The 25,968-nt window shown below is 48.5% G+C and overlaps 2 protein-coding genes across 3 annotated transcripts in view; one reads left to right on the plus strand and one right to left on the minus strand.

Moving 5' to 3' along the window:
• RRP12 (ribosomal RNA processing 12 homolog) overlaps positions 1-18,495 on the minus strand; it is a 67,275-nt gene extending 48,780 nt beyond the window's left edge. The window contains exon 1 of one of the 2 annotated variants that reach the window (XM_055093246.1): positions 18,364-18,495. The gene's annotated coding sequence lies outside the window, so the exon portion shown is untranslated. Of the gene's footprint in view, positions 1-11,551; positions 14,692-18,363 lie in introns of those variants that run through there. The other variant, XM_008950736.5, reaches the window with a different exon arrangement.
• Positions 18,428-25,756, plus strand: PGAM1 (phosphoglycerate mutase 1). Its single transcript, XM_003825429.5, has 4 exons — positions 18,428-18,787; positions 22,709-22,983; positions 23,285-23,465; positions 24,667-25,756. The coding sequence occupies exons 1-4, from the start codon at positions 18,649-18,651 to the stop codon at positions 24,834-24,836; spliced, it is 765 nt and encodes a 254-aa protein (XP_003825477.1). The 5' UTR covers positions 18,428-18,648; the 3' UTR covers positions 24,837-25,756.
• The last annotated feature ends 212 nt before the right edge of the window (positions 25,757-25,968 follow it).

Genomic DNA, 25,968 nt, shown 5'->3' on the forward strand with positions numbered 1-25,968 from the left:
GAGAGCATAAAGTGTGTTAATGTGAGAAAGCGTCGCTGCAGAGAAGACTGAAGTCAGTTCAGACTCTAGGCCCCAGTCCTTCCAAGTCTCTGAAGACATTATCACCCTCCAGTGGGGCCCTGTGCCTGGGTCACAGGCTGAGACCTCAGTGGGAAGGCTGAGAAAAGGGAACTGGTGGCTGGGGGAGGAAAAGGAAGCAGAATGTGGAAACTGTTATAAGCGAGCTGTGCTCACAACCAGAGGTCTAGACTTGGGGTAATTGCTGAAAGAAGGCAGGTAAAGTGGTGGGTTCAAGACAGGACATACTTTACCTATAAACCAAGCAAGGGATTTAACCTCTCTAAGTCTCCGATTCTTGTTCTTTTTTTCCCTTTATTTATTTATTTATACATTTTTTTACACATTCTAATGTGTCATATTATTTAAAGTTACGATAATAATTACTTTTTTTTTTTTTTTTTTCTGAGATGGAGTCTCACTCTATTGCTCAGGCTGGAGTGCGGAGGCGCGATCTTGACTCACTGCAACCTCCACTGCCTGGGTTCAAGCGATTCTCCTGCCTCAGGCTCCCAAGTAGCTGGGATTACAGGCATGTGCCACCATGCCCAGATGACTTTTTGTAATTTTAGTAGAGATGGGGTTTCATCATGTTGGCCAGGCTGTTCTCAAACTCCTGACCTCAAGTGATCCACCCACCTTGGCCTCCCAAAGTGCTGGGATTCCAGGTGTGAACCACTGTGCCTGGCTGAAAATTGTGATAATAATTCTGAACCCACTGGGCTGCTGTGAGGATTCAGTATGAAACTGTGTATCTGTGGCTGGGCATGGTAGCTTACATCTGTAATCCCAGTACTTTGGGAGGCCGAGGCAGGTGGATCACCTGAGGTCAGGAGTTCGAGACCAGCCTGGCCAACATAGCGAAACCCCGTCTCCACTAAAAATACAAAAATTAACCAGGCGTTATGGTGCACGCCTGTAATCCCAGCTACTCGGGGGGCTGAGGCAGGAGAATCGCTTGAACCCGGGAGGCAGAGGTTGCAGTGAGCCAAAATCGTGCCACTGTACTCCAGCCTGGGCAACAGAGTGCGACTTCGTCTCAAAAATAAATAAATAAATAAATAAATAAAAATAAAAGACTGTGTATCTGTGTCAAATTACGGACAACTCCAAAACATGTGTAGTATTGTGCTTTACAGAGGGGTCAGTGGTGCATCTTTGCCACCAGAGGGAGTGCTACCAACAACCTGTTAGGGCTAAAACCCTATAGAGAGCCTGCAATACCAACTAGTAGACTGGGATTTTGCAAATCAGATGCGGAGATGCAGAGGCCAAGGGTAGTGGCAGATGTCCCATCCTTTTCCTGGGCTACAGAAACCTGCTGGCCTCCAAACCGAGTCTGCGTCGTAACTGAATACAGCCCCTGGCTAAATCGTCAGCCTGGTATGGGCATTGAGGGGCCCTAGGCCACCTGCTGGCCGTCCATTCTGAGGCATCTGCTCAGAGCCTCCTCCAGGAGGCGTGCTCTACCAGAAGAGCGGACGATAGGCATCCAAATGGCCTGAGCACAATCTCTTCCACCCCGCACCCCAGGGCTCACCTCTCCACCCCTGAATTCCAGCAGTAACTCCCACCCAGAGACTCTAGCTGTATCCATGATCAGCCCCTCCACATATGGTTAATAAGGACCACCACATCTGTAGGATAGGTCCTGCAGTTAGACTCTCTGGGTTGGAATTCAAGTACCACCACTTGCTCTGTGACCTTGAACAACTCACCTTACTCTTCCCTGAGCCTCAGTTTTCCACATCTGTAAAATGGAGATGATAAGAATGCCTACCTGTCTGATTTATGGGAACTAAATAAGATAATGAATTTTAAGTGCTGAGCACGCTGCCTGGTACACAGTGAGCATGCAATAAATGTGAGCTATTATTATCATCCAAAAAAACTCTTCCTCAGTTCCAAAATACCTTTTCATTAATTCTCTAAGTGAGGAGGACAGAGCAGGTGTCCTCATTTCACAGATGGGGAAACATAGTTCTAAGGGGTTCAGTGACACCCCCAAGGTCACACAGTGAGCAGAAGCCAGGAGATCCAATGCTTAGCCCGGGATGAACCCCCTCCCCCCATAGAACTGCCCTTGTTTTTTTTGTTTTTTTCTGTTTTGAGACAGAGTTTCGCTCTTGTTGCCCAGGCTGGAGTACGATGGTGCAATCTCGGCTCACTGCAACCTCCGCCTCCCGGGTTCAAGCGATTCTCCTGCCTCAGGCTTCCTGAGTAGTTGGGATTACAGGCATGTGCCACCAAGCCCGGCCAATTTTGTATTTTTAGTAGAGACAGAGTCTCTCCATGTTAGTCAGGCTGGTCTCGAACTCCCGACCTCAGGTGATCTGCCTGCCTTGGCCTCCCAAAGTGCTGAGATTACAGGCGTGAGCCATCGTGTCGGCCTGCACTGCTCTTAAAACTGTCTGCAAGGCTCCTGTGGAGGTAACAGAGCTGCCACACCCAAAGTTCTGCGGCCATGCGGAGCAGTAAAACCAGTTTTAAGTCAGCAAGTTGTAATCTGTTATGACACTGGGCAGGAAGAAAGGGAAATTGAGGCTTAGCCTCTTGCCTCAAACAAAGAGGAAGCAGATGGTCTGGGTGTTTAACCTAGAGCTCAAGGTCAGGGCATTTTGACCAACCCGTTGTTGTTGCAGCTGCTCCGGACGGTTTTCCTAACTGCTGGAGCTGTGTTAAAGCCCAGGCTTTGGACTTAGGAAGCCTGGGTTTGGAGCCACATCCCAGCTGCGTGACCCGGGGCAGGCGGCTGAGCTCTGTGAGCCACAGTCTTCTCATCTGAAAATGGGGCTGCTGTTATGAGGCTAAAATGAGATAATGCATGTGAAATCCTTAGCCCAGTGCCTGGCACAGCACTGCTGCAGGGGTCAAGCGTCCCTCGGCTCGTGGGGCATTACAATTCCATTTGATGCTGGGTGTGGTGGCTCACGCCTGTAATCCCAACACTTTGGGAGGCCAAAGTGGGAGGATCGCTTGAGCCCAGAAGTTCAAGACCAGCCTGTGCATCATGGAGAAACCCCAACTCTACAAAAAACACAAAAATAGCCAGGCATGGTGATGTACGCCTACAGTCGCAGCTACTCGGGAGGCTGAGGTGCAGGAGGTCAAGGCTGCAGTGAGCCATGATTGCGCCACTGCACTCCAGCCTGGGTGACAGAGTGAGACCCTGTCTCAAAAAAAAAAAAAAAAAAAAATCCAAAAGCAAAAAAGAGCTTGCTTTCTAGAATAACTCTTGGGGAAAGAGCCTGGTGTGCTGGAGAGGAAGCATGTCCCCTCCTAGGCTGAGGAAGACTGGAATCTGGGCATGGCAGGGGACTCTGCTCAATGGGGAGGACTGTTCTCTCTCCACTTACCCCAAAATTAAACCGTTCCCCATTTACCACTTCAAATTCTTCATTCTTCTCAGGGCCTCTATATCAGTAAGGAATTGTGTTCAGCTGCTATAAGAGACTGCTACAGTGGCTTAAACAGGCAAGGGTTAATTCTCTCACATTCAAGAAATGGAAATCAGGAGGTAATGGGCAGTCCAGGCTGCTATGGCAGTTCCACAGAATCTTCAGGATCCTGGGATCCCTCTCTTTTTCTGCTTCAACCTGCATAGCGTATGACTTCCATTTTCACTGTCACCTTGTGCTCCACAGATGGGCTGCAGGAGCTCCAGCTGTCACACTCATGATCCAGGTGGAGGCCTAGTGTAGGAAGGAAGGGAGGAAGAGCCAAAAGGTGCACCTTCCAGCCAAGTCATTTCCACTTGATTGACTAGAATTTAGTAATTTGGCCAAATTTAGCTGCAGAAGGGGCTGGGAAATTTAGTCTTTTAGTTGGGTAAGTTGCAGCTCACCCCCTGTGCCTATTGAGAGAAAGGAAGGATTGATACTGGGGGGGCAACTAGCAGCCTCTGGATCTCAGCTGGGTGTTAGGAGGACTGGTTCTAATTAATTTAACCCAGTTACATACTCAAAAGTTATTTCTTGATCACCTATTATGTGCAAGGTACTATGCTAAACACACATATGAAAGTATTTAAAGAAGCTTATGGGCCGGGCACCTGACCAGCCTGACCAACATGGTGAAACCCCATCTCCACTAAAAATACAAAATAAGCTAGGCATAGTGGCATATGCCTGTAGTCCCAGCTACTTGGGAGGCTGAGGCAGGAGAATCACTTGAACCCGGGAGGCTGAGGTTGCAGTGAGCCGAGATCACGCCATTGCACTCCAGCCTGGGCAACAAGAGTGAAACTCCATCTAAAAAGACTCTTGGCCGGGTGCGGTGACTCATGCCTGTAATCCCAGCACTTTGGGAGGCTGAGGCGGGTGGATCACCTGAGGTCAGGAGTTCAAGACCAGCCTGGCCAACATGGTGAAACCCTGTATCTACTAAAAATACAAAAATTAGCTGGGCATGGTGGCGCACACCTGTAATCCCAGCTACATGGGAGGCCGAGGCAGGAGAATCACTTGAACCTGGGAGGCGGAGATGGTAATGAGCTGAGATTGTGCCACTGAACTTCAGCCTGGGCAACAGAGCAAAACTCCGTCTCAAAAAAAAAAATAAATAAATAATAAAAGAAAAAGACTCTTGCTCTGCCTTAAGAAACCTACAGGGGATAGGGCTGGGCACGGTGGCTCACACCTGTAATCCCAGCACTGGGAGGCTGAGGCGGGTGGATCACAAGGTCAGGAGATCAAGACCATCTTGACTAACATGGTGAAACTCTGTCTCTACTAAAAATACAAAAAATTAGCCTGGCGTGGTGGCAGGCACCTGTAGTCCCAGCTAGTTGGGAGGCTGAGGCAGGAGAATGGAGTGAACCCGGGAGGCGGAGCTTGCAGTGTGCCGAGATGGCGCCACTGCACTCCAGCCTGGGCAACAGAGCGAGACTCCGTCAAAAAAAGAAAAAAAGAAGAAGCCTACAGTGGATAATTAGCCAGGCATGGTGGCACACGCCTGTAATCCCAGCTACTTGGGAGGCTGAGGCATGAGAATTGCTTGAACCTGGGAGGTGGAGGTTGCAGTGAGCCAAGATCGCGCCACTGCACTCCAGCCTGGGCAACAGCAAGAGACTCTGTCTCAAAAAAAAAAAAAAAAAGTAACCTATGGGGGAATGGTGAAAAGACAAGCACAAAACTCTTCGGCCTTCTTATTTGTACATTGAAGATGTTGTACCCAGAGCTCTCTAAAGCCCCTGGTAACTTTATTGTTCACTGATGCTCAATTAATAGAATTGCATTTTGCTTCTCTGCCTCCCTCATCTGACCATCTGACTGTGGAACCCCTGATTACAGGAACCATGTCTGGTCTACTCTGGCGCCATCAGAGCCTACCACAGTGTGTGGCTCAATCCATCTGCTTGCCAAGTGAACACATGACTTATGCAGAGCTCAGCAAGGGGCACAAGAGAGGTTCAGATAACGCTCTTAGGGTGTCTAAGAGGGGCTGTCCAAGGTATATCTTTTATGTCTGTCAACCAGACTGGAATGCAGTAGTCATGCAAGCTGGAATGCGATCACGGTTCACTGCAGCCTTGACCTCCTGAGCTCAAGCGATCCTCCCACTTTAGCCTCCCAAGTAGCTGGAACTACAGGCATATGCCACCATGCCCAGCTAATTTTTAAATTTTTTGCAGAGACAAGGTCTCCTTATGTTGCCCAGACTGGTCTCAATATTCTGGGCTCAAGCAATCCTCCTGCCTCAGCCTCCCAAAGTGTTGGGATTATAGGCGTGAGCTATCTTGCCTGGACAATAATTTTTGAAGGTTGCAATCAAGGAAAATAACAGAAATGTTGGTCCATCATTTATCCAACCACTATACCATCCTGCCAAGTAGATTGGGCATTGTGGCAGAGGAGAGGAAAATAGCATTTAATGGATGTATCCTTTGTGTCAGGGTCTCTCTGTGGTAATAAGAACTATCATTTATTAGCCTCTATAGACCTGGCACTTTACATGTGTGATCCTACCGAGTCCTCGCAACCACTGTATAGGGTAGGTGCTATTATTATGCACATTTTATTTTATTATTATTATTTTTTATTTATTTTTGGGCCTGAGTCTTGCTCTGTCGTCCAGGCTGGAGTGCAGTGGCATGATCTCGGCTCATTGCAACCTCCACCTCCCTGGTTCAAGCAATTCCCCTGCCTCAGCCTCCCGAGTAGCTGGGATCACAGGCACATGCCGCCACATCTGGCTAATTTTTTTTGTATTTTTAGTAGAGATTGGGTTTCACCACGTTGGCCAGACTGGTCTCAAACTCCTGACCTCAGGCAATCTGCCTGCCTCGGTCTCCCAAAGTGCTGGGATTACAGGGGTGAGCCACCGCGCCTGGCCTATTATTCTTTTTTCTTTTTTTCTTTTTTTAATTAGAGACAGGGTCTCACTGTGTTATCCAGTCTGGTGTCTAACTCCTGGCCTCACATGATCCTCCTGCCTTCGCCTCCCAAAGTTCTGGGATTACAGTCATGGGCCACTGCACCTGGCCTATTATCCACATTTTAAAATGGGGAAACCAAAGCTAGGGAAAGATTCCCAATAGCATTAAGTGGGGAGTTATAATTGTAATTTACTCCTCTCCCAATTCCTGTTCTTTATAACCATTTGGTTACCAAGCAATGAAAGCAGCCTAGCTCTCACATCTAGAGTTCGCAGGCTGGTTGGGGTGGCAGTAAACAATCCCTGTGGCAATCAGTGCCATCATCCAGGTATGGTCAGGAGCTATGGGAGCCCAGAGCCTGGCAGACTATAGTCATGTCTGAGAGGCGAGTCAGGGCCAATTTTCAGGTGAGGTGACGTTGGAGCTGAGTGCTGCAGCATGAGCTAGAGTTGACCAGGAAGCTGAGGGTGGCTGTTCAGGCCAAGCAAGGCCACAGCAGCTACAAAGGCACAGGGGCAAGTAAGAACACGACGTGTTTGCTCTAGATGCAGGCAAGACCTGAGTCACTGATGTGTCGGAAACTGCTGCACCAGTACAGGAAAGAAACCATAAGGGTTGAAACTAAGAATGTGGCAGCGGGGACAAAGAGGGAAGGACAGATTGGAGAAGGTACCGGGGAGGTAGAATGACACGTGAAGGCTAGCAGTTATGAGGGGTGAGCACGGTTGCCGTGTACAGTTGTGAAGTATGTGGACTGCTTAGTTTCCCAGATGAGGGGTCTGAAATCCAGTCTTCATTGGTGCCTTGTACAGAAGAAGAGTTGGCCTTTTATTTTATTTTATTTTATTTATTTTTTTTAGGCGGAGTCTGGTTCTGTAGCCCAGGCTGGAGTGCAGTAGCATGGTTTCAACTCACTGCAGCCTCTGCCTCCCAGGCTCAAGCAATTCTCCTGCCTCAGCCTCCCAAGTAGCTGGGATTATAGGTGCCCGCCCCCATGCCCAGCTAATTTTAGTATTTTAGTAGAGACAGGGTTTCACTATGTTGGCCAGGCTGGTCTCGAACTCCTGACCTCAGGTGATCTGCCCACCTCGGCCTCTTAAAGTGCTGGGATTACAGGTGTGAGCCACCACGCCTGGAGTTGGCCTTTTTCTCATTCCCCAGTGACACCATAGAGGCATATGATGCGTACAGGTATACGAGGCTCAGAGGCATGGAGGCAATGACACCACAGAGGAAGTGAGAATAAATCACTCCCAGGAAGGCAAGATTCCAGAATACGAGTGTGTCTAAAGAAAAGACCATCTCTCAACATCTGAACCAAAAAGCTGCATTTACTACAGTACTTACTTAAGGGAGGTGGAGCTGGGCCTGTTAGGTGCAATCCTTGTGAGTGGAGCAGGGCACTGATCTTATATAAGGTGCTAGGAGGTTGAAGATCAATGGTGGGCACATATCAAGGGAGGTAGTGTTTAGGGATTGGTTAGTCAACCAGTGTGGCTGTTACCGATTGGCTGGTGTCAGATGTCTGGTCACTGAGGAAAATTGTTCAGCTGAAGGGAGATGAATTGTCTTTAAGTGGCTTAAAACTGGTTATGGTGGTGACTTGTTGCCATGGCAGCAGAACAGTCTTTCCTGTGGGTATGAGCTTTTTTTTCCCCCTCAAGTGACTGTAGCTCAAAACATTCACTCTCAGAGGTTGTTTTCTTTTATAAAGGACCATGTTGGCTCTGGGGAGGGAAGTTCACAGGCTGGCTAGGGTCAGAATACTTGCCTGGCCCAGGTATTCAAAGGTCCAGTTTGTCACCTCTCCAAGATCCTGTGGCTGAGGTGTTTCCAACACAGGGAATCAGGGAAGTTAGTTGCATTGTAAGGAACATACCTAATCAGAAATGGGACCTAGGGCTGGGTGCAGTGGCTCACACCTGTGATCCCAGCACTTTGGGAGGTAAAAGCAGGAGGATCCCCTGAACCTAGGAGCTTCAGACCAGCCTGGCCAACATAGTGAGACCCCATTTCTTAAAAAAATAAAAAAGCCCGGGCGCAGTGGCTCACGCCTGTAATCCAAGCACTTTGGGAGGCCGAGGCTGGTGGATCACCTGAGGTCAGGAGTTCGAGAGCAGCCTGACCAACATGGTGAAACCCTGTCTCTACTAAAAAATACAAAAAATTAGCTGAGCGTGATGGCGGGTGCCTATAATCCCAACTACTCGGGAGGCTGAGACAGGAGAATCCTTTCAACCCGGGAGGCAGAGGTTGCAGTGAGCTGAGATTGTGCCACTGCACTCTAGCCTGGGTGTTAGAGAGCAAGACTCCGTCTAAAAAAAAAAAAAATTAGCTGGGTGTGATGGCACATGTTTGTAGTCTCAGCTACTTGGGAGACTGAGATGGGAGGATTGAGCTCAAGAGTTTGAGCTCAGGCTGCCGTGAGTCGTGATCACGCCACTGCACTCCCACCCACAAGACACAGTGAGACCTTATCTCAAAAAAAAAAAAAAAAAAAAATCAGAAATGACACCTAGGAGCCCGGACTCCCAGTTGCTTCTTCCGTAAAGGAGAAGATGAGGTGCTGGTGGGCAGTGTGGTGCAGCTGGCCAGACCTTACAGCCAGCTTTTGCCCCTGCCTTCTCCACAGAAGCCTCTCCTTGGTCCCTCCTTTATGTCTCTCCTTGGGCTTAGTGGGAATCACATGTGTTTGCCCAACCACAACCCTAAGAACCATCCCTGGAGCTGCCATGGGAGGTTCTGAGCTCTGTCAGGACTAGGATAAAAGCAGACGGGTGCTTTTCTGCAGCTCAGTGGCCACTTAGATCCACCAGAGCTACCCGCCCACTTCACTCCCATTGAGCAAAGGCTTCTGGTAGGTAGGCTCGGGTGGGTTTGTTTTTTAAAATAATTGTTTAAAACTTTTGGTCAGGTGCGGTGGCTCATGCCTATAATCCCAGCACTTTGAGAGGCCGAGGTGGGTGGATCACCTAAGGTCAGGAGTTCAAGACCAGCCTGGCCAACATGGTGAAACCCTGTCTCTACTAAAAATACAAAAATTAGCTAGGCATGGTGGCACAAACTTGTAATCCCAGCTACTCGGGAGGCTGAGGCAGGAGAATCACTTGAACCCAGGAGGTGGAGGTTGCAGTGAGCTGAGATCGTGACACTGTACTCCAGCCTGGTGACAGAGTGAGACTCTGTCTCAATAAAATAAAATAAATAAATAAAGTGTACAATTCAGTGGTTTTTGGTATCTTCACAGATGTGTGCAACATCACCACAGTCAACTTTAAAACATTTTTGGCACCTCAAAAAGAAACCCCACACCCTGTATTGATCACCCCCAACCCTCCCAGCCCCTGGCAATCACTAATCTACTTTCTGTCTCTATAGATATGCCTATTCTGGACATTTCATATAAGTAAAATCATAAACCATGCAGTCTTTTGTAACTGGCTTCTTTGGCTCAGCATAATGTTTCCTTTTCTTTTTCTTTTTTTTTTTTTTGAGATGGAGTCTCGCACTCTCGCCCAGGCTGGAGTGCAGTGGCGCGATCTCGGCTCACTGCAAGCTCCGCCTCCCGGGTTCACGCCATTCTCCTGCCTCAGCCTCCCGAATAGCTGGGACTACAGGCGTGCGCCACCTCGCCCGGCTAATTTTTTGTATTTTTAGGAGAGACAGGGTTTCACCGTGTTCGCCAGGATGCTCTTGATCTCCTGACCTCGTGATCTGCCCGCCTCGGCCTCCCAAAGTGCTGGGATTACAGGCGTGAGCCACCGTGCCTGGCCTGTCCCTGGGTACTTGAGATTAGGGAGTGGTGGTGACTCTTAAGGAGCATGCTGCCTTCAAGCATCTGTTTAACAAAGCACATCTTGCACAGCCCTTAATCCATTTAACCCTGAGTTGACACAGCACATGTTTCAGAGAGCACAGGGTTGGGGGTAAGGTTACAGATTAACAGCATCTCAAGGCAGAAGAATTTTTCTTAGTACAGAACAAAATGGAGTCTCCTATGTCTACTTCTTAATACACAGACACAGTAACAAACTGATCTCTCTTTCTTTTCCCCACACTGGACTAACACACTGCTAATCTCCCAACAATTCACTAAACTTGATGCAAATCAATCCCAAATAACTAACTTTCTGCCAGCTTTTTTTTTTTTTAATTTTTTTAGAGACAGGGTCTCACTTTATTGCCCAGGCTGGAGTACAGTGGCTATTCACACGTGTGATCATAGCATATTGCAGCCTCAAACTCCTGGCCTCAAGCCATCCTCCTGCTTTAGCCTCCTGAGTAGCTGGGACTACAGGCACGTGCCTCTTGTGCCCAGAACGTCAGCTTGTTTTGAATGTACAATTCTGAGGTCAGGCTCAGTGGCTCACACAGGTAATTCTAGTGCTTTGGAAGGCCAAGGCAGGAGGATCACTTGAGGCCAGGAGTTTAAAACTGGCTTGTGCAACCCAGGGAGACCTTGTCTCAAAAAAAAAAAATGTGATCCAAGATTAACATAGACTGAGAAATCAGTTTTATGTGAATGAAAGCAGAAGGGTCAAAATTTGCTTATTGCCCTGGTTTGAGCATTTTACCATTATTACAGTTTTCACACAGGGTCTAGTGGCAGAGGGCTTGATGCATACCAGGTGGTTTTGAGAGTGCCATAAATTTAAAAAAGAAAGAGGCTTGGACTAAAGTCCGGCCTTAGAAGTCTGATAATGCAGGGGGATCAGGGAAGCCTGGGTGCTGTCAGGGAAGTTCTTTTTTTTTTTTTGAGACGGAGTCTCACTCTGTCACCCAGGCTGGAGTGCAGTGGCGCAATCTCGGCTCACTGCAAGCTCCGCCTCCTGGGTTCACGCCATTCTCCTGCCTCAGCCTCCCGAGTAGCTGGGACTACAGGCTCCCACCACTACGCCCGGCTAATTTTTGTATTTTTAGTAGAGATGGGGTTTCACTGTGTTAGCCAGGATGGTCTCGATCTCCTGACCTCATGATCCGCCCGCCTCGGCCTCCCAAAGTGCTGGGATTACAGGCATGAGCCACCGTGCCCGGCCTGGGAAGTCCTTGAGGAAGCCGCAGGCTGCCGGAGAGCCCTCCTCTTTCTTTTTCGGCAGCACCAGCTCCAGCTCTGTTTACCTGCAGATGGCGACTGCATTTCGGGCGGGGGCAGTCGAAGTCCCTGAAGCACTGCTTTCTCTCCTAGAACCTGAGTCTTGAGGCATCATCTGGGCTCATGCCCTCTCTGAGGCATAAATCCTCTCCTCCACAGACACCAGCTGAGCCGGGAGATCTGAACATCAGGCAATGAGTTTGCAAGATGGTTTAACAACTATGAACATGTGGTGTCCTCACAGGAGTCCTGTGGGCTGAACAGCAGCCGCCCCTCCTTCCACCCAGCACAAAACTTGGTTTGCCCCGCTCACTCTAAATCTGGGCCTTCAATGAATGTTCAGTGGAGTTCTTCTGTGGAAAAAAATAAATGGGAAAGGAAGGCTGGAGAGGCCTTTATTAGCCTAAGGGGCAGTGGAGGGTAAAAGGGCTGTGACTCTTGGTTGGCTTCTTCTTTTTCTTTATTGTTTTTTGTTTTGTTTTGTTTTGATTTTTTTCTGGTAGCTTCTTTATCTCAGTGTTTCTTCTTTTTCTTTTCTTTTTTTTTTTTTTTTGAGACAGGGTCTCACTCTGTCACCCAAACTGGAGTGCAGCAGTGCAATCATAACTTACCGGGCTCAAGCAATCCTTCCACCTCAGCCTCCCTAGTGGCTGGGACTACAGGTGTGCACCACCAGGCCCAGCTAATTTTTGTATTTTGTTGTAGAGACAGGTTTTCGCCACGTTGCCCAGGCTGGTCTCAAACTCCTGGGCTCAATTGATCCCCTTGCCAGGGCTTCTCAAAGTGCTGGGATCATAGGCATGAGCCACCATGCCTAACCCTTATCTGAGTTTTTGTAACAGTTTGACCAACAAGCTTGTTGTTGGAAAGCTGTAAGAGTCCTGGAAATTTCCCTGGGGCCTGAGGAATCAAACACTGCTCTACAAGGGGAGGCTTTCTGTCCTGAGAGTTCAGGGTTTAGGGGCTGGCTGGAGGCCTCAGGCAGAGATGAAGGCCCAGTTATGATTTCCTTCACTGGAGTCCATCATTAATGAGTGCCTTGGCAGGGGGGATGCCTGCTAAGAGGGCATGGAGTACAGATCCTCCACTGACACCCCCACACTCCTAGCAGGAAGCAGGACTTAGTTGCCCCCACTTACTCCCTACAGGGTAGGAAAAGAGGGCAGTGCCCTGGTGAGGAGCTGTATAGGGGGTCCTTCAGGATGCTTGCTGGGAGGGGTGGGGAGGGCACAGGACGTGCTGGGACCCCACTGGGATCTAAGCCCCTCCCAGCTGATTTATTCTTAGGACCTGTAATGCTCGCCTGCATGTGCCCTGAACTTCAGAAGGCCCAAGAATCAACACTGACAAATGTCTTTTTGTCCTGTGTTCAGTAGAGATAAGATTAAAAAAAAATTAGTAGAGGGCAAAAAACAGTGGTTTACTCTCTTTACTGGCATTCAAGAAACTTCTTCGGTTTGATAGGCTTTAAGCTTCTTCCCAGATTCAAAATGCTGTGATTGGCACTAAATGGATCCCTATCTCTGCCCAGGAATTCCGGCTTCTGGCTGCAAAGCCTTTGGGGCCCTTGCAATGGGGCAAGTATAACTTCCCATATTCTCGCCCTCAATCTTCCTTTCCTGCCTCTCTCTCTCTCTCTTTTTTTTTTTTTTTTTTTTTTTTGAGACAAGGTCTCACACCGTAACCCAGGCTGAAGAGCAGTGGTGCAATCATGGCTCACTGCAGACTCAACCTCCTAGGCTCAAGCAATCCTCCCACCTCAGCCTCCCGAGTAGCTGGGACTACAGGCACATGCCACCACGTCCAGCTCATTTTTGTATTTGTTGCAGTGATGGGGATTTGCCATATTGCCCAGGCTGGCCTTGAACTTCTGGGCTCAAGCCATCCTCTCACTTCAGCCTCTCAAAGTGCTGGGATTGTAGGCTTGAGCCACTGTGCCCTGCCTGCCTTTCTGTTCTGATGCAGGAAGCCCTGACTTTGGAGTCCTTCCCTGTGGATCACCTCTGATAAATCTAGTCTCTTGTTCATCTGCTCTTTTATTTATTAAAAAAATTTTTAAAAAAGACTAGTAAAGTGCAGTAGTGAGAAGGTCGGAAAGGGTAGAACAAGGAGCTCGATCTGTAACTGACCGTGAACAATCAGTTGAGATAACTCACTACCTTCGGACCAGCCTCATCTGCCCTTTTGAATGGTTCCTCTCAGTTTTTTCATCTGTAAAATGTGAATCGTGCGTGGCAGGAGGTGGGTGGGGATTTGTAGTGGAGAATTCTCAAGGTCTCTCCCAGCTCTGACACTTGGGGACTCAGGGAGTCTACCAAGGGCAAAGGCATCATCCTAAGTGCAGGTTCGTGTGGGGGGGTGTATGAAATAGTTAAGATGAAGTGCCCATCCTTAAGGATTTTGCAGTTGAGTAGCTCAGTGGCATGCATAATAAATCTCAGGTAGGCCCGGTGTGGTGGCTCATGCCTGAAATCCCAGCACTTTGGGAGGCCGAGGTGGGTGGATCACGAGGTCAGGAGTTTGAGACCGGCCTGACCAATATGGTGAAACCCCGTTGCTACTAAAAATACAAAAATTAGCTGGGCATGATAGTGGGCGCCTGTAATCCCAGCTACTTGGGAGGCAGAGGCAGAATGGTTTGAACCCAGGAGGCAGAGGTTGCAGGGAGCCGAGATCACGCCACTGCACTCCAGCCTGGGTGACACAGGGCGAGACTCCATCTCAAAAAAAAAATAAAAAAAATAAAAAAAAATAAATAAATCTCAGGTAGATATTCAGGAAGTGAGGCATTTCAGAGTTCATCAGAATTCCAAGGAGGTACAAGATTCCTTCTGGAGGCAGAGGAGTTTGGTGAAGGGAATAAAGTAGGGTTCCCAAGTTCCTTTCCAAGGCCAGTGGTGCAGATGCTTTTGGCTTCCCAACCAAAGAATCCGTTATTGCCCAACTCTGACCCCGGCAGGCAAGTCTTCCCCTACCAGGCAACCACACTCACACTTTCTGAATTGGTGCCTCATTAATTCTTTTTTTGCCTTCTTAATCACGCTGCTAATAATACTTATTTTTATTTTTATTTTGAGACTGAGTCTCACTGTTGTCGGCCCGGGCTGGAGGGCAATGGCGCAATCTTGGCTCACTGCAACCTCTGCCTCCCGGGTTCCAGCGGTTCTCCTGCCTCAGCCTCGCAAGTAGCTGGGATTACAGGCGCCTGCCACCACGCCTGGCTAATTTTTGTATTTTTAGTAGAGAAGGGGTTTCACCATGTTGGCCAGACTGGTCTCGAAATCCTGACCTCAGGTGATCCACTCACCTTGGCCTCCAAAAGTGCTGGGATTACAGGCGTGAGCCACCATGCCCGGACAATAATATTTATTAATATAATATCACTAGCTGATAATACCACTGGCCAGGAATAGTGGCTCACGCCTGTAATCCCCGTACTTTGGAAGGCCAAGGCGGGAGGATCACCTGAGCTCAGGAGTTCAAGACCAGCCTGGCCAACATGGTGAAACCCCGTCTCTACCAAAAATAGAAAAATTAGCCAGGCGTGGTGACAGGCACCTATAATCCCAGCTCCTCGGGAGGCTGTGGCAGAAGAATCGCTTGAACCCAGGAGGTGGAGGTTTCAGTGAGCTGAGATCGTGCCATTGCCTTCCAGCCTGGGTGACAGAACAAGACTCCACCTCAAAAAAAAAATATATATATATATATAATATTATTAATAATATATTTAAAATTCATGACTAGTTGTTTCCATTCATCATCTCATCTATTTCTCATCTAAAGGCTTTGCTTAGATGGGTATGAATATGATTACAGACAGGAAAACAGGATGAGAAGTTGAGTGACTCACGGCAGGCCCCAGAGCTAACCAGAAACAGGAATATTTGAACTTGAGTTTCCGAGAGCATCTTCTTCCTACTCACATTTCTTACTCATTGCAGAAATGAGAGAACCCAGTGAGGAGACGAGGTGACAAGGGCACAGAATCTTGAATGTCTTGAGAGCAGGAGGAGGAGAAGAAAACACGGTAGGAGTCAGGCTAGGAGTGTGGATTTGGGCCAAGGCAGGACAAAAAGCCAAGGTTAAGGCTGAAAAAGCTCTCCCTGGGAGTGCCTGAACAACAGATTAGGATGACTGGACAGCAGGAAAGATCAGAGGGAGAACCGCCTATGAGATAGGCTCCTCAGCGAAACTCCCATGGGGTGACGCCTCTGGGGCTTGAACCATGAGCCCTTTGAGGGCATTCTAGCTTGGCAGCTCTGGGGTCCTGTGAGTTCTGGTGCAGCTTCTAGAGCTGCACCTCATCCCAGTCACCTCTCCAGTTACTAAATTCCATCTTCTCCCAGCTACAAAGGAGGGAAGCAGTGGAGTGCTGTGGTGAGAGTGCAGACTAGGCCATTGGGTGCCCTGGGTTTGAGTCCCAGTTTCTCCTCCACTTCCTAGCTGTGACTTTGCACAACAATTCCTCTGGTCCCTGGTTTCCTCATCTGTGGAACGGAGCTATAATAGTTCTTACATAAGGATGGGCATGGTGGCTCATGCCTATAATCCCAGCACTTTGGGAGGCTGAGGCGGGCAGATCACCTAAGGTCCGGAGTTTGAGACCAGCCTGACCAACATGGAGAAACCCCGTGTCTACTAAAAATACAAAATTAGCCAGGCGTGGTGGCACATGCCTGTAATCCCAGCTCCTCGGGAGGCTGGGGCAGAAGAATTGCTTGAACCCGGGAGGCGGAGGTTGTGGTGAGCCAAGATTGCGCTATTGCTCTCCAGCCTGGGCAACCAGAGCGAAACTCCATCTCAAAAAAAAAAAAAAAAAAATTCTTACATAATATGAATTGCTGGGGTTGAAATTATACATTAAAAGGCTAGTTGCACTAAACCCTCACAAATAGGAGCTATTACGATAATGCAGCTGCAAACCTCTCGTGTTTTGGTTCACGCTGTTCCCAAAGTGCCTTTTCTCTGCCTCTCAAATCCTTCCCACACTTCAAAGTCAACAAATGCCAAAAATACAACAAAAATGTGGAGGCCATAGACAATAGTGGAGAAAGAGTATGGTCTTGGGAGCCAGCAGCCTGGGCTTGAATCCTGATTTCTGTCACCTTGGGCAAATTTCCTCATCTGCAAGTGGGAAAAGATAAAATCTGCCTCAGAGGGTTATTGCGGAGATACGAGGATTGAGTGAGTTAATATTTGCAAAGCACTCAGAACACTAACTGGCATGCAGTAGGTGCTTTACTGATACATTATCGCCACTCACTGCAACCTCTGCCTCTCAGGTTTAAGTGATTCTCCTGCCTCAGCCTCCTGATTACAGGCACACTCCACCATGCCTGGCTAATTTTTTTGTATTTTTAGTAGAGTGGAGGTTTCACCATGTTGGTCAGGCTGGTCTCGAACTCCTGACCTCAAATGATCCACCAGTCTTGGCCTCCCAAAGTGCTGGGATTACAGGCGTGAGCCACCCGATGTTATTGTTGGCTACTAATACATGAGTCTTATTTGCCCTCTTCTTGCTTGAAGGACAGGAAACACATTCAACCCATCCTTGAGTCTAGTCCACTGCCTGGCTCATGTTTGGTGCTCATTAAAGTGTCTAGATTGAAATCAACCAGGAGATTGGCCTGCCACAGTGGCTCACACCTGTCATTCCAGTGTCGCTGTGAAGTTGCTGCAGGAGGACTGCTTGAGGCCAGGAGTTTGTCAACATAGTGAGTGAGATCTGTCTCTACAGAAAAAAAAAAAAAAAAAAAAAAAAAAAAATTAGCCAGGCCTGGTGGCATGCCTGTAGTCCCAGCTATTCAAGAGGCTGAAGCAGGAGGATCACTTGAGTCTAGGATTTCAAGGCTGCTGCAGTGAGCTATGATCATGCTACTGCACTCTGCTTTGGGAACAGGGGGAAACCCTGTTTAAAAAAGAAAAAGAAGGCCGGGCACTGTGGCTCACGCTGGTAATCCCAGCACTTTGGAAGGCCGAGGCCGGTGTATCACTTGTGGTCAGGAGTTCGATACCAGCCTGGACAACATGGTGAAACCCCGTCTCTACTAAAAGTACAAAAATCAGCCGGGCGTGGTGGCGGCTGCCTGTAATCCCAGCTACTCGGGAGGCTGAGGCAGCAGAATTGCTTAAACCCGGGAGGCGGAGGTTGCGGTGAGCCGAGATCGCACCACTGCACTCCAGTCTGGGAAATAGCTCCGTCTCAAAAAAAAAAAAAAAAATTGTAATAATAAATTGCTGATTGGGGCTCGGAGAAGAACAGGCAGTGACTAGAATTCGCCCCTTCCTGAAATATTTGAAGGGTCCTAGCGTTTGCTTTCTTGTTGGAGGCCCAGAAAGCACTGACTTAACGTGTGTGAAAGATTGTAGACAGAGACGGGATAAAGAGCCCCGCGCTGGAAAAAGAGCAGGCTTTGGAATCAGCAGGGTCACGGGCAGTTTCCTTACGTGTAAACTAGGAGTAAAAAGATCAGTGTCCTGCTGAAATGAGAGAGTAATAGTAAAAACTACTATTTACCGAGCACTTCCAGGTACCCGGTATTTATGATCACATTTTACAGATGAGGCTGAGAGGTTTCCCGACCTGCCCAAAGACACAAAGCAAGTAGAATGTACGAGTGAAGACTCGAACACAGGTCCGTGAATCAATCTCTGCGTGGGGATGGGAGCGGTTCCAGTGATAAGGGCCACTTAATCTGGCCGAGCTGCTCCGGAGCAGCGCAGCAGCCAGCAAATTGGAGCCCCCCCTACAACCCTCCGCCCTCCGCCCTCCGCCCTCCGCCCTCCGCCCTGCGCCCTCCGCCCTTCGTCCTCCGCCCTCCGCCCGCCGCGTGCTTACGTGCGCTCCGTGACTGCGGCGACTGTCGCGGGACTGGAGAGGCAGGACGCATGCGCTCTGCCGTGCCGGAGCGCGCCCCCTCCCGTCGGGGGCCGCAGCGCCAGGATGCGGCGCATGCGCACACCTGGAGGGCGGAGAGCGGTCCAGAGCGAGTGGAAAGATTTGGGCGAGAACTTGCGCGGGAGCCGGACTGTGCGGTGCGAGCGCGCAGGCGCGGCCGACGGGGCGGGCTGCTACTCCGGAATCTGCTAATCCCAGTCGGTGCCGCATCCCCAGCCCGCCGCCATGGCCGCCTACAAACTGGTGCTGATCCGGCACGGCGAGAGCGCATGGAACCTGGAGAACCGCTTCAGCGGCTGGTACGACGCCGACCTCAGCCCGGCGGGCCACGAGGAGGCGAAGCGCGGCGGGCAGGCGCTACGAGGTGCGGAGGGGCCGGGTGGGGGCTGCGAAGGGCCGGGTGTCCGGCCTCGGAGGCCGCCTGGCTGGCGTCTGCACCCTCCCGGAGAGGGCCGGCACCTTGGGCAGCATCTCTCTTAACAGTTTAGTGTGTAGTTGAGAAGATGAGTGCAGAGGGTAGAGTCTACTTGTTCAAGGTCACGCCGTGGAGCATGAGGGGCTGTGCCAGGGGGAGGACCCAGGGCGGTCGCCCCGCAACCCTTTGCGCTCCCCACGACACCACTTCGCAGTTTTCCCTTTCTAGTCTGAACATTTAATATGTCGGGGACAGGCCGGGCGTGGTGGCTCACGCCTGTAATCCCAGCATGTTGGGAGGCCGAGGCGGGTGGATCACTTGCGGTCAGGATGTTCGAGACCAGCCTTATCAACGTGGTGAAACCCCGTCTCTATTGAAAATACAAAATTAGCCGGGCGTGGTGGCGCACGCCTGTAATCCCAGCTACTCGGGAGGCTGAGGCAGGAGAATCGCTTGAACCCAGGAGGCGGAGATTGCAATGAGCCGAGATTGCGCCATTGCACTCCAGCCTGGGCAACAAGAGCGAAACTCTGTCCAGAAAAAATAAAAATAATAATAATAAGTCGTGGACAGTTTGCCCTAATGGAACCATCTATGGCGGCCAGGTCTTTTTCAGGTTCCCTTAGCGCCAGAAGCGGTTGGTACAGTCTGGTGCTCCTGGAGGACGCCCTGTGCCTTAAAGCAGCTGTAACCAAGGCCTCTCAAGAGGCGGCTACGGATCCTAGCGGATCGACACGCCACACAGCCTCGTCCCCAGCAGTAGGTGGAGGCCCTGGGGGTGCCTAACAAGCCTCAGAACACCAAGAAATCCGCGTGGTTGTGCAGGTCTTTGCTGTTCAGTAACATTCCACAAATAGTGTGTCCAAAACGCATCTGTAGATATAACTTGAGTGAATGAATGAATGATTCGAGTTGCTCCTTCTACCCAACAAAGTAGATAAGATTTTATCCTTCTCATCTTTCCAAGGCCCCTTTATAGTTGGGAAAAGTGAGTATTTGGAAAGATGACTTGTCCAAGGTCATACCTGATTCCTAGTCGTGTCCTCGCCCCAGTCCTGGGTGAAGTTAACAGGTAGGTGTGAGGAACTGGTAGGCTTTTGGCTAAGGACGCTGGGCAAAGGTGGAAGTGGTGTGAGATAATGCTTGCCTATCCAGGCTTGCTCCCGCCCCAGTCTGCTCTTTGTGGTGTTGGAATGCTAATAAGGAAGCATTCCCTGCTGCCGGCACGGCCAAGAATCCCTGGACTGAAGAGGTGCTTCCGCTGATGATAGGGGCAGATCCTCCTTTGCTCCCTTCTAACCTCTGGACAAAGAAGCAGCCATTCACAAGGGTCATTGATGAGGCACAGGTATTTGGCCTCAGATTGCTCTCCTAGCTTCTTGCCTTCACTGTACCATCCTTCTCAAATTAAGCAAAACGCGGGACAGTCTGGTAAATGTAAACCTCTGCGGGGTGGGGTGGGCAGGGGAGTGAATATTTGAGATGGCCTGGTGTGACCTCATCTTTTAGGAGAGGCTGGGAAATGGAAAGTGCTGGTAAAGGAGGCCATTTTCTTTAGCTCTGTGGCAGGAAGAACTGTATCAGTCCGTGGTAGTTTCCCAATGACTAGTCCACGTTAAACCATGTTGTCTCTATTTGAGACTAATCAAATAGTTAAACTTGTAATCTCTGTAAAATAACAGATCCTATTTCAGTTTTAAAATAAATGTTAGCATTAAATTAAAAATTTAACAGTATAGAAAATTAAAAGATTTAACAGTTTAAAAGGTCGAATACATACATATAAATAATTCCTCAGTGCTTTAAGTGATAGGGTTTGTACAGCCTTGAATCTGATTTCTGGAGAAAGCTAGTGAGAGCTGAGTTTCCCCATGCATCCTTACTGCTAAGAGAGGGATGGCCTGGGGGAGGATGGAGTCCACACCACACTGTCCACTCCTACCCCTGTGAGTGCCCCTGGCTATGTTTTAGTTTGATGGGCAAGTTAAAGGGAGAGGCTTTATGCTCTGATTCTTCAGTCTCTCTGTTAAGAATCCTAAGCGGAACTTCTTTTCTCCTTGAGGACCTATTTATGTGTCCAAAGTGAGCCGCCTCATTGCAAGTGGAAATAATTGCAGTGAAACAGCCTGAAGCTCTCCAGCATGGGGGCTGAGGCTTGCACTGTGGGTATTCACTTCCGGGTGACTCAGCCTTTTGTTGGGGAGCCATTCCTTTCCTTACAGTTAGGAAGGCGACAGTGAGTGAGTCTACTAGGACTTGTCTGGCGGCTCAGTGATGAGACCTGTTTTTTCTCTTGTGGGTGGTGTGAGTTTTCCTGGTGATTAGTTCTCCCCAGCCCTCACTCAGTAAGAATGAGTTCTTCTTGGCCTCATTCTCATTTGAATGACTGGCAGAAAAATTCACTTCATGTTTTATTAATTACTGTTGCTAACCCCAATATGAAGCAATATCCAGGCAAGTTTGTGCTGAATTTCTAAGAGGGCCTTCTAGCCTAATGGAGAAAAACAGGAATGTTTTCTTGGTCATCAAGGAAAGGGCTATCTCCCCATTATGGTGGGAGGGTGAATAATCTTTAATGAAACAAAATCAATAAGACTGATTTTTTTTTTTTTTTTTGCGTGCGACAGAGTCTCGCTCTGTCACCCAGGCTGGAGTGCAGTGGCGCGATCTCAGCTCACTGCAAGCTCCACCTCCCGGATTCACGCCATTCTCTTGCCTCAGCCTCCTGAGTAGCTGGGACTACAGGCGTCCGCCACCATGCCCGGCTAATTTTTTTGTATTTTTAGTAGAGATGGGGTTTCACCATGTTAGCCACGATGGTCTCAATCTCCTGACCTTGTGATCTGCCCACCTCGGCCTCCCAAAGTGCTGGGATTACAGACGTGAGCCACCGTGCCGGGCCAAGACTGATTTCTTGGAACCTATTCATTGGGCCAACATAACTCTTGCCACAGTAACTACTGTGTATGGAAGACAGATTCATTGATGAATCAGATAGTGCACAGCACTGGGTCTTTCTTTAGTGAGTGGCTTCTCCTAAACTTGGTTTAACATTTAAGTAGGTATACTCTGAGGGTACTTGGTATTAGGCTGGAACTTTGTGACTACAGTAGAGAGAAACAATGGATTAGAGTTTGTGATGTGATTTCCATACTCCACAGTGAATACAATTTCATACAACGGACAAATACAATTGCAAACAAATACAAAAACAAAATAAAATTTCATACAACAAACTGAAGTTTTATCAGTACAGGAAGAGCTCTTCCTGTGTCCTGATTGGGATTTAAATCCTAATTTTCTTACTTCAGAGTTCTAGTAAAATATCTATTATAAGTGACAATTCCCAGTCTAGGCAACATGGTGAAACCTTGTCTCTACTAAAAATACAAAAATTAGCTGGATATGGTGGCGTGCGCCTGTATCCTCAGCTTACTTGGGAGGCTCAGGAGAAGAATTGCTTGAACCCGGGAGGCGGAGGTTGCAGTGAGCCGAGACCACGCCACTGCACTCCAGCCTGGGTGACAGAGTGAGACTCCATCTCAAAAAAAAAAAAAAAGAAAAAGTGACAGTTCTAACTGAAATGCAAACATCAGGATCCTTGGGAGTTAGGAAAATGGGGATAGCTAGAGATGGTGGTGAAAAGTTGGATTCTGGAGTCCCACAGCATGGGTTTTAATCTAGGTTTTAACCCACATAATAGCTGTGACCTTGGATAGATTGCAAGGATAAACAAAACAGTTGGCCAAATATTTTCTTTTTTGGCCAAATATTGTCATTTGGACTACTTGTACAGGAGATTGATACAGAAGAACATTTTGGCTCAGAGTAGACCTGGTTAGCTTATCACTTTGAACTTCTGATTTCCAGATGCTGGCTATGAGTTTGACATCTGCTTCACCTCAGTGCAGAAGAGAGCGATCCGGACCCTCTGGACAGTGCTAGATGCCATTGATCAGATGTGGCTGCCAGTGGTGAGGACTTGGCGCCTCAACGAGCGGCACTATGGGGGTCTAACCGGTCTCAATAAAGCAGAAACTGCTGCAAAGCATGGTGAGGCCCAGGTGAAGATCTGGAGGCGCTCCTATGATGTCCCACCACCTCCGATGGAGCCCGACCATCCTTTCTACAGCAACATCAGTAAGGTATGGACAAACAGAGGTTTGGTCACTCCGCCCAGGATCAGGGGCTTTTAGTAGTGTCTGCCTAATCTCACTGAACTTATAATTCATGATAAAATAGTTAATTATAATCCTTCCTTCTCCAGTGAATGACCTTCACTTACTAGAAGATATGGTTGATAGTTTACTATCTCCTTTTTTGTGTTTCCATAGTCAGATTTTATAAAACCCTGTGAATGTGAATGGGCCAAAATCGATACATCATGAAGTCTTTTAACAGATGTAACTGTTAATAAGTGGTGAACTTGGATTCTTTATTGCTTAGGATCGCAGGTATGCAGACCTCACAGAAGATCAGCTACCCTCCTGTGAGAGTCTGAAGGATACTATTGCCAGAGCTCTGCCCTTCTGGAATGAAGAAATAGTTCCCCAGATCAAGGAGGGGAAACGTGTACTGATTGCAGCCCATGGCAACAGCCTCCGGGGCATTGTCAAGCATCTGGAGGGTATGTATGTTTTTTCAGAGGCGCCCTCAAGGAAGGATAAAGCAGAACTGCCACAAATCAGGGACTTGGTAAAAAGGAGTCTAGGGAAGGGCTGGACATGTTAACAGCTTTAGAGATGGTCTAGATTGACTTCTAGTGAAAAAACACCCTCAACCCTTGTTTCTCAAAATGTGATCTGCAGAATAGTGACAGCTGGACCCCCTGGGAGCTTGTTATACATGCAGAACCTCGGGTCTCACTCCAGACCTGTTTCAGAATCGGCATCTATTCCCCAGGTGATATGGATACACATTAAAGATTGAGAAGCTCACCTCTAGATTGGTATTGTCAAATGAAACTGCTAGTGAAAATCCTCCTTAGCTGGCCAAGCACAGTGGCTCATGCCTGTAATTGCAACACTTCGGGAGGCCAAGGCAGGAGGACCACTTGAGGCCAGGAGTTTGAGACAGCCTGGGCAACATAGTAAGACTGCATCTCTACAAAATTTTAAAAGGCCAAGCACAGTGGTTCATGCCTGTACTATCAGCACCTTGGGAGGCCAGGAGTTCAAAACCAGCCTGAGCAACAAAGCAAGAACTTGTCTCTACAAAAGAAAAATGAAAAATTAGCTTGATGTGGTGATGCTCACCTGTAGTCCCAGCTACTCAGGAGGCTGAGGCGGGAGATCGCTTGAGCCCAGCAGTTTGAGGTTATAGTGAGGTATGATTGTGCCACTACATTCTAGCCTGGGTGAGAGAGTAAGACCTTGTCTCTTAAAAAAAAAAAAAAGGAAAACAAATATATATAAAAGAAAAAATTCTCCTTAGTCACAACCAGGCACAACTTTACACATGAATCTCAATTTGTATCTTCATCCCCGAGGGCCTAGAGGCCCACGTGTGCTATTTTTGGTTGGATGGGCTGTACAGGGTATTTGAGATGTGTACAGTCTTGCTTCACTGTGGGCTTCTAGATCCCACTTTGGTAGAGATATCTGGCCATATACCTTGCTGTAGTTTGTTGGTGGTCTATCTTGTATACCTTTCTTGCTTTTCAGTTTAATGGCTGAGAAATAAGTATGGTGGGGGCCATTCCCTGGGTTCAGAAAGGGTGTCTTATTTTAATTTCTGTCAAAGTCCTTTATCACCTGGAGGACAAAGTAAACCTGGAGGGGCGATGTGGATTTATGTCTTGTGTGGCTGATGATGGTGGATGTTTTCAGGTCTCTCTGAAGAGGCTATCATGGAGCTGAACCTGCCGACTGGTATTCCCATTGTCTATGAATTGGACAAGAACTTGAAGCCTATCAAGCCCATGCAGTTTCTGGGGGATGAAGAGACGGTGCGCAAAGCCATGGAAGCTGTGGCTGCCCAGGGCAAGGCCAAGAAGTGAAGGCCGGCGGGGAGGATACTGTCCCCAGGAGCACCCTCCCTGCCTGTCTTGTCCCTCTGCCCCTCCCACCTGCACATGTCACACTGACCACATCTGTAGACATCTTGAGTTGTAGCTGCATATGGGGACCAGTGGCTCCCATTTTCATTTAGCCATTTTGTCGCCTGCACCCACTCCCTTCATACAATCTAGTCAGAATAGCAGTTCTGGAGCACAGGTTCTCAGTCTAAGCTATGGAAAAGCTCCCCTTATCCAACAGAGTTTAAAAGTAGTGACTTGGGTTTTTGCGAGTGCTTTGTTTACTAAGGACTTTGGGGAGGAACCATGCTAAGTCATGACCAGTGAGGAGAAGCAACAGAGCCTGTCTGTCCCCATGAGCAGAGTCTGTCCTCTGCTCTTCTGCAGTCAGGCCACTGCCCACTGCCTGGGGGCTCTAGTCATTCCAGTGGAAGACGAATGTAACCTGCGTGGTGATGTGACAACTGTTTCCTCCCTGACCCCAGAGGATCTGGCTCTAGGTTGGGATCAATCCTGAATTTCGTTATGTGTTAATTTACTTTTATTAAAAAAGTATAGTATATATAAATAATACAAAACAATAACCCTTCTGGGGTTTCTTGTGGCGGTTGAAATAGTCCCACATGTGGTCATCAGAAAATAAGCCATTCCTCATACCAATGTAGGATCAGCTCCTTGACCTCTGAGGGGCAGGAGTGCTTCCTGGTGTGTGTATTAGAATCCCTTCCTGCCTTGTTTCATGGCAGTGAAATGCCTCTTGGTCCTGTCCAAGTGTGTCTTTCACTGATTTCTGAATCATGTTCTAGTTGCTTGACCCTGCCACATGGGTCCAGTGTTCATCTGAGCATAACTGTACTAAATCCTTTTTCCATGTCAGTATAATAAAGGAGTGATGTGCAATAGCTTCTTGTGTGATGTGGAAGACCTTATCTGAGGAAACCTTAGCATTTAACTTGAAATGTCTCTCACTGCCCTAGCCCTTGTGTGGCAGTTTGTTTTAGGACATCCAGTCACAACTTTACACGGTAAAAAAATGATGCATCTCCTTGGGGTTTTCAGGTCAGCCTGGTGAGCTGAGGTGGTGGTGGGAGGCCCTCCTGGCCAAGCCCTCCAT

Source organism: Pan paniscus, chromosome 8, assembly GCF_029289425.2.
Source record: "Pan paniscus chromosome 8, NHGRI_mPanPan1-v2.0_pri, whole genome shotgun sequence".
NCBI lineage: Eukaryota > Metazoa > Chordata > Mammalia > Primates > Hominidae > Pan > Pan paniscus.